Genomic DNA, 9,019 nt, shown 5'->3' with positions numbered 1-9,019 from the left:
TTATGCCCTTAGCCCCTTAAGCCTCTTTGGTTGTTCTTCTCTCTATCTTGGCGTGGAAACCTCTTGGCTAGTCAGCTGGAGACACTATTTTGTAGAGAAGAATCCAAAAAGAGTACAAGTGGACCTTGTTGTGAAAATGAAGAAATCCTTACGTCATTCTGAGTAACTAGTGCTTATCTTTCATGGTGATAGAGGTAGGTTAGATATAAATTTAACTAATACTTTATAATATCTTTCTAATTGTAGAGGTGCATATTTAAAATACAAATTTAGGAAATTATTTTAGGTTATTTTCGCAATAATTGAGGTGAATAATTTATAAGTAAATTAGAGCCAATGTCTATTATTATATTCATTGATGATTTTATTTTATTTTTTGACCGAATGATGATTTTATTCTGGCTATTCGCTTGCTAGATGTATGAGAATTACCTTGAAGTCTCTAATTGATACTAGTTATTAGGGGTACGCACGTGCATTCGACACTATACTGAAAAAATAATTAGGGGCACGCACATATCACATCACGATTTTTTGTGTCATGCAATACTTGCAATGTGGAACAGTGCAGGAATATGCTAGTAACTGACCGACCAAGCCATCGCACAACAGTAACTTGCGTACGAAAGGTCTGTTTGATCAGAATTCAGAAACAGTGATGTTTCACCGTGCATGCCAGCTACATTATCGATGCAATTCACCACCGATGTACGTACATGCGGCATCATGGCTGTTTGAACACAGCATATATATGTACATGTACACGCATTATATTATTCACAAAAGAAAAGATATGGATACGTACGTACTAGTGTGAATTCGTATTCTCACTTGTTCCTCACAAAGAAAACGCTCAGCTCCGGCGCGCTATCGCCGCCACGGGCGGCGGCGTTGGCGCTGCCATCGTCGGGGTTGATCATGTAGAACGCCTCAGAGTCCTTGGACCCGATGACGCGTTCCACGCGGGCGCGCATGTAGGTGAGCTCGCCATCGGGGCAAGCGCTGCTGGGCGTGGCGCGTGCTGCCGCTGCCGCTCCCGCTCCCGCCCTCTCGTCGGGCGGCGGCGGCAGCACCCCGGCGCCCATGGACACGCCGCGGAGCAGGCGCAGGACGTGGCGCTCGTCGTCCGACGCGTCCTTCCGGCGGATGGCGTACCCGGCGCTGCGCCCGTTGCAGTAGACCGCCCAGACGTAGTCCTCCAGCAGCGGGCGCCGCCGCCGCCTTGAACCCACGCCGCCGCGGGCGGTGTCGCTCTCAAGCGCCAGGCGCACGGTGCCCGTGGCCATCTCCCGGTGCAGCGCGGCGGCCAGCATGGGCAGCTCGATGAGGAACGCTGGCGGGGCCCGCGTGTCCTCGTGGATGGCCAGGCTCAGCCGCCCGCGCCGGTGCCCGAACAGCGTCACCGTCGGCGCGTGGTCGGCCAGGAGGGCCGGCCGGTTATTGTGGTGCCGCCCCAGCATCGCGGCCATCTTGCAGCCCGTGGTGAGCACGGGCAGGAGCTTGAACATCTTGAAGAGCCCCAAGACGCCGCCGGCCACGGCCCCGGCCCCGGCCCCCGCCCCCGCCCCCGCCGCCGCCCCGGACAGCTTCGCCCGACGCTCATCGGTGGACGGCCGGAGCAACGACCGCAGCGCAGCCGGGCTGTAATCGATAAGAGATGGCATCGGCTTGGAATGGATTGATTGATTCCGGTGGATTTGGTCCAGCTGATGGCTGCAGCTTTCCTCCGATGGAGCTGCGAGCCAGGGGGATGAAGTCGATCGGCCACCTCGTTATAAATTGTGACGAGGAAGGACGAAGGAGAGCGCTTTGGGATTTGGGCTAATCTTGATCTCAATTCTCAATTGGACGACACAGGTTTTTGGGCTGACAGACTAGTATATGTGATATCTGATTGTGATCTGTCTGGTTCGTAGTACTTGAAAGCCAGTCAACTGCAACAAGGACAGATGTTCAGAAAACCATAAAACTGTACGGTTCAATGCTTTTATAAGCACAGGAAGAGTAAGTTGGACAAACTTTCTCGGCTTTCTTTTTCAGTGATGATCGATGAGACTGTAGATCAAGTCAGTGAGTCACTGAAGGCGTTAACTCTGTACTGCGAAACCTATTGTTGGAGTTGGAGGCACAGCTCACTCTCATCGTTGGGCACATGCAGTGTTCGCTGGTGCATCAATGGATGCACACATCGGGCAGCCGTGCTCCTGTTAGGGTTAGGTTGTCGTGCAAAACCAGTGGGTCAGCGATTCATTGTAACAGTTGTAAGGACGATACGAAGTGCGGACAGATTCTAATGGCCATCCGCCCGTGAATCGCCTTCAGTCGCACAAGGCTGCATACACACCAGATTACCCCTTTCAAATTTCATAATTGGTGACGTTTTGAATAATGACACGATCTCTAAAACATGTTTTGGATAATGGCACGGTCATGAGTCTTTGTAACGTCACTAATAGTCAATATATATTTATATCTATATCTATCTTATAGTCGTAAACCCCACTAGCCATTTTATATCACCATGCAAACAGTCCACCTCATCAATCCATTATCACATGCATTTAATTATGTTCCATCCACTACCATTAATTTATAAGTTTATTTTTTCATATAAGTAATTTAGTTTGATTTCATTTTAATTCATCCGTGATTTCCGTAACAACTGCGTGTGGTATGCTTTTAGTTAATGATATTTCTTGTCTTATAATAATCCATTACTTTTGTTGCCTTTGGGCCATGCACTGTATAGAACAAAATATCTCAGTTCTGTAATATATGGATATTTGAACAAGTATGTAATCTGACAAGTACGATGTATCTATGTGTTTTTTCTAGAACCAGTGGAAGGGGCGCGCCCTCGCGCGCCACATCAGTCAGGCAATGACCTGAGAAAAAGTCGGATGAATAGCAGAAGGGATGGAGCCGGTGATTTCTCCAATCATGATAGTCTAATGAGCTGGGTGATTTGGAGCTTTGATTTAGCTGTGACAAAATTGCACTCCCTTTTTTTTTTTGCGGCAGACCCTTAAGTCTAAAGATTTTAGATTGAGCAGAACTAAAACCGAATCCATGAGATACGACTTTAGCGGAGTTGTACAGGAGGAGGGAGATGTGAGTTTGGAAGGTCAAGTAATGTCTAAAAAGAATACCTTTCGGGGATCGATGCTACAGAGGGATGAAGATATTGATGCGGACGTTAGCCATAGAATCAAAGCAGGGTGGATCAAGTAGCGACAAGCTTCTGGCATTCTCTGTGACAAGAGGGTACTACAAAAGTTAAAAGGCAAGTTCTATAGAAGGACGATTAGACCGGCTATGTTGTATGGAGTAGAATGTTGGCCTACAAAGATTCGACATGTTCAACAACTAAATGTTGCAAAAATACGTATGTTGCGATGGATTTACGGTCACACAAGAATAGACCAAGTTCGGAACGACAATATACGTGATCGCCTAGAGGTAGCACCAATTGAAGAAAAGTTTGTCCAACATCGGTTGAGGTGGTTTGACCATGTCCAAATGAGACTTCCAGAGGCATCAGTGCATTGTGGAATCCTAAGCCTAAGCTAATAATATGAAGAGAGATAGAGAAAGACCGAAATTGACATAGAAGGAGGCAATAAAAAGATATTTGAAAGTTTGGGATATACCTAGATATCTATGTTTGAATAGAAGTATTTGGAAAGCAGCTATTGAAGTGCCTGAACCGTGACTTAGAGCTCTTGGTAGGTTTTAACTCTATCCTACCCCAACTTGCTTGGAACTGAAAGGCTATGTTGTTGTTGTATAGTTGTATAAGTGTATATATTGGTGTATGTGTGTGATCTGTGTAAGTATAAGAGGACACGTGAATTGTAGTGAGAGTCGTCTGTAAAGAATGTGTAAAAAAGCTGTATATGGCGAGCATTACCATGCAGGTTTTTGATATAGGGTACTGAAAAGAGCATTACCATGCAGGTTTTTGATATAGGCTACTGAAAAGTATCATGTTAATAGGTACACTAGATATGCGCAGGAAGTTTGGCCACATAATTAGACGACATACTGTGTAATAAAATAGGTGTACACAATTTACATAGATAGATATTACACATAGGATGGTACATTAATAGGTAAGCAGCACAGGAGTACAAATGATTTGTCGCATAATTATACATCACATTTGATTTGTCGCATAATTATACATCACATTTGCTAATAAAATAGGTAGGCACAGTATAGATGCAGAGACATTACACATAGGCCCGATTTAAGGTCCTTGGTGTTACGGTGTGTGAATGGATCGAGGCTTATGTAGTAGAAGCTTTCTGTTTTCATTGATACACCCGCTGTGCTTAAATTAGTATGGCTGGTAGCGAAGATATCTGCATGAGTGATGGCTAACTCTGTTAAGTATTGAGTGTGGGTTTACCTGGATCGATGAAGTTCTAGGAGATATTGATTTCAGTCATATATATTTGATGATTGCGCTGAATCGATCGGCGGTGTGGTCTGAACTTGAGAACTGCTTGGTTTTTTTGCCCTAAGTCCACCGGTGAAAGCTCTAGTTTGATTTTGGTTAATTGATGAAACCCTAAGTGCTAACCTAGTTTATCAAAGTGATTATGAGATAGGTAGCACTACTCCAAGTGATGAAGCAATGGCGAAGATCATGACGATGGTGATGGCATGGTGATGATCAAATGCTTAAACTTGGAAAAGAAAAAAGAGAAAAACAAAAGGCTCAAGGCAAAGGTATAAATAGTAGGAGCCATTTTGTTTCGGTGATCAAGACACTTAGCGAGTGTGATCACATTTAGGTTAGATAGCCGTACTATTAAGAGGGGTGAAACTCGTATTGAAATGCGGTTATCAAAGTGCCACTAGATGCTCTAACTCATTGCATATGCATTTAGGATCTAGTGGAGTGCTAACACCTTTGAAAGTATTTGTGAAAGTATGCTAACACATGTGCACAAGGTGATACACTTGGTGGTTGGCACATTTGAACAAGGGTTAGAAACTTCACCGGCGGAGTGTCCGCCCGTAGAGTGCGGACAGTCCGATGGTGCCACCAACGCCCTATACAGAAAAGACAGGGGTTCACAGAATGACCGGACGCTGGTGGCGCAATGATCGGACGCTGGGGTCCTGAGTCCGGTCAGTAGCAGCAGTGAGCACGCATCTCGGTCTTAGTGACCGGATGCTGGTGCGAAGAGTGACCGGACGCTGGCAGGGTGCGTTCAATCAGTGCTGACATACGCTGACGTGAGGCGCACAGAGGAAACATTGAGTGACCGGACGCTGGGTGTGTCCGGTCGAGCATGACCGGACGCGCCCGGTCGTGATTTTGAGCGAATGGAACCTTACTGAAAACGACCGGACGCTGAGGTCTAGCGTCCGGTTACTTCGCTAGCAGTGCATCCGGTCATCACTTAACCGTTGGGATCGGACGCTCAGTATTTGAAGAGAGAAGACACATGGCGTGCATCGCGCGATCGGACGTTGGGGTCTAGCGTCCGGTCAATCTGATCGGAGTGTCTGGTCGGCCCATGTTTAGAGTAGTGAGGAGCCCAACGGCTCTATTTCATGGGGGCTTCTATTTAAGCCCCATGACCGGCTCAAGCTCACTCTCTTGGCCATTTGTATTGACATAGCAACCTTATGAGCTTAGCCAAAGCCCTTCCACTCATCTCCATCATTGTTTCATCATCATTGTGAGATTGGGAGAGAATCTAAGTGCATTGCTTGAGTGATTGCATCTAGAGGCACTTGGTATTCGTGTTTCGCTGCGGGATTCACTTGTTACTCTTGGTGGTTGCCGCCACCTAGACAGCTTAGAGCAGCGAGGATCGTTGAGCGAAGGTTGGTGATTGTCTCCGGCTCCGATCGTGGTGATTGTGAGGGGTCTTGTGCCTTCCCTGGTGGAGAGCCAAAAGGTAACTCTAGTGATTGCTCGTGTCATTGAGTTACCTCACTTGTAGGTAGGTTCTTGCGGTGTCTAATTGTGTGGACGAGGTTCGTGCAACACCTCTTAGCCGCCGAACCCCAAGTGTTGATCGACACAATGGGGACTAGCGTGCCGGCAAGCACGTGAACCTCGGGAGAAAAATTGGTTGTCTCTTGCCCTTTTGGTATTCTTCCGGTGATTGATTTAGTATTCATCTTGTGATTGGTTCACTTCTCTACACGGCGGTATAATCACCCTACTCACTCATTTATATTCTTGTAAACTAGTTGTGGCAAGCTCTTTAGTGTATTTAGAATTGAGAGCTTGCTTTGTTTTTTTAAGTTCATCTAGTGGAGCTCTTTAGAGTAGCAAGTGTAAGGAAAATGGACCCTTGGCCCATTTACTTTGGATTTTGGTGTTTGATGACCAACACAACCAAATTGGACTAATTAATTTGCAATTGTTTGTTTTGTAGTTCAATAGGGTGCAAGACGTAACTTGGACGAAGGCGACATGATGATCCAATGATCAACACCTCAAGCAAGACTTTAGGAGCACAAGAAAAGACCCAAGAGAACAAGCAAAGTCCAAGCATGAAGATTAGAATCAAGCCGTACGCAAGATCATGAAGAAATGAGCTCACTGTGGTGACTGAATGCAGGACTGGACGCTGGACAGGCGACCGGACGCTGGGCGAGTGGCTCAGTAGACAGGCGACCAGACACTGGACCGGACGCTGGCGGCAACCGACCAGACGTAGGATAGCAGCGTCCGATCGATTACAGTAAGGTTCCAGAGCGGTACATCTGCGACCGGACACATCCAGTGATAGGTGACCGGACGCTGGCTAGCGTCCGATCAGCATATTGCCTGGCTCAACGGTCGGGATGACCGGACGTGTCCGGTCAGGACGATTCAGCGTCCGGTCAGTAGCAATTTCGTGGGAATTCGACCCCAACGGCTACTTTCTCAGTGGGGCTTATAAATACAACCCCCAACCGGCCATTTGAGGAGTGTGGAGCAGAGAGAACATACTAAGGGTGTTGATACACCATTTTAGTGATCTCCACTTGCATAGTGCTTAGTGTTTGATTAGATGATTAGTGTAAGTGCTTTGCGAAGTGCTTAGGTTGCTTAGACCACCGCTTATGCGCTTGCTCTAGGTTTATGCCTAGTGTTTAGTGAGGTTTGTATACCTCTTGCCACCCCGTGCTTGTGAGCACAAGTGTTGTACATCAAAGGGGCTTGAAGTCTTGCGAGATCACACCAACCGTGTTTGTGGTGTGGCCGCCACCGTGTACCAGAGGGAACAAGACCCGTGGTGTTTTGGCCGAAAGCTTGATAGTGAAGACGGCGGGGAGCATCCGGGAGAGGCTTGCCGAGAGGCACATCGGACATCCACTTGCGCGTGGGGAAGGCCCGAGGCTATCCACGGAGTTACTCGACTGGGAGCTTGGCCCTTGCGAGGGATTCCTTGCGAGGGGCTCCAACAAGGACTAGGGAGAAGCTTGCGCGCTTCTCGATACCTTCGGTAAAAATACCGGAGTCGTCGACGGGAGTTTGCATATCTCTACCTTGCTCTTTAGCTTCTGCATTTACATTGTTTACTTTACTACGTTTGCGATAGAGATAGCTATACACTAGCAAAACCATAGTCACACATCTAGTTAGTTTATCTATTGTATAGGTTTTGCTAGAGTTAGAAAAAGAGGCCATAATTTTGGAGTTAGAATTTTAAGTTGCCTAATTCACCCCCCCTCTTAGGCGTCACGGTCCCTTCAATTGATATCAGAGCCGGTTGGCTCATATTTGGACCTTTGGTTTAACCGCCGTTGAGCCGACGCTATTGTAGAATGGTTGGAATGGATACCGCTAGGCCTCCTCAATTTGATGGCACTAACTTCCTCTACTATAAGGCTAGAATGGCTTGCCACCTTGAGGCGGTTGATTTAGGTGTATGGAGAGTCACTCGTGATGGGATGAAACCCATTAAGAATCTCGAAAAGCCCACAAAGAGTGACGAAAAAGAAATGCATTTTAATGCTAGAGCTAAGAATTGCTTGTTTAAATCATTTAGCATGGATGTGTTTAACCAAGTGTTCACCTTAAATACGGCACATGAAATTTGGTTAAAACTCCAAGAGCTCCATGACGGCACAAGTAATGTCCGTGAGCAAAAACATTATCTAGCTAAGCAAAATTATGATTCCTTTACTATGAATGATGATGAGCTTTTATTCGTGATATGTATTCTCGATTGAATCTAATTATCAATGAGCTCCATTCAATAGGATTATTAAAGCTAGATGATGCAGACATTGTGAGGAAGATCATCTCCGTTCTACCACAAAAGAAATATGCAAGCATCATCACCATTCTTCACAACATGGAGAACTTGAGCACCATGACCCCGGGGATTATCATTGGCAAGCTAGTGGCATTTGAAATGTCATGTAAGATGGGTCAAGGAGAAGCATCTTCATCAAGCAAAAGCAAAGCTCTCGCTTGTAGCGAGAAGAAAAAGATGAAGGGCAAGAAAGTTGAGTCAAGCTCAAGCTCCTCAAGTGAAGAAGAAGAAGATGATGATGATGATGATGATGAACAAGAATCAAGTGATGATGATAAATCTTCCTCCTCCACCTCCGACCTTGATGAAGAATCAATCAAACTTATCAAAAAGGTGGAGAAGATGATCGTAAGGCTCAATGTCAAGGGTGTGCCCATCCAAATTCAAGACCTCGTTTTCACTAATCAAAGAAACGAGCAAAGAAAGAGAGGATGCTATGGATGCGGCGAGTTGGGGCACTTTGTGGAAATTTGTCCAAACAAGCCCACACCCAAGGCAAAGAAGAAGGTGTGCAAGAACAAAGCCCTCACATCAATAAGGTCATGGGATGATTCTTCAAGTGAAGAAGATCATCACAAGAGGCGAGGGTGCAAGCACTCATCATCAAGCTCTTCTCGTGTGTGCCTTATGGCACGAGGTAATGAAAGCTCATCCTCTAGTGAGAGCGATAGTGATGATGATTTGCCTTCTTATAATACAATTGTGCAACAAAATCGTAAATATGCTAAAGTTTGCACTAGTCA

At 46.1% G+C, this 9,019-nt stretch overlaps 1 protein-coding gene across 1 annotated transcript; it reads right to left on the bottom strand.

Annotated features, from left to right (window-relative positions):
- Positions 1 to 526: 526 nt before the first annotated feature.
- Positions 527 to 1,664, bottom strand: LOC136502257 (protein MIZU-KUSSEI 1-like). Its single transcript, XM_066497718.1, has one exon. It carries the CDS (start codon positions 1,662 to 1,664, stop codon positions 828 to 830), a length of 837 nt encoding a protein of 278 aa, XP_066353815.1. The 3' UTR covers positions 527 to 827.
- Between the last annotated feature and the right edge of the window lie 7,355 nt (positions 1,665 to 9,019).

This window comes from Miscanthus floridulus, chromosome 13 (assembly GCF_019320115.1).
Source record: "Miscanthus floridulus cultivar M001 chromosome 13, ASM1932011v1, whole genome shotgun sequence".
NCBI lineage: Eukaryota > Viridiplantae > Streptophyta > Magnoliopsida > Poales > Poaceae > Miscanthus > Miscanthus floridulus.
Note: the sequence above shows the minus strand (reverse complement) of the source record. Positions and strands in the feature narration are given on the sequence as shown.

Coding starts and splice junctions, on each gene's coding strand:
- LOC136502257 (XM_066497718.1), bottom strand. CDS start 1,664: ATGCCATCTCTTATCGATTACAGCCCGGCTGCGCTGCGGTCGTTGCTC.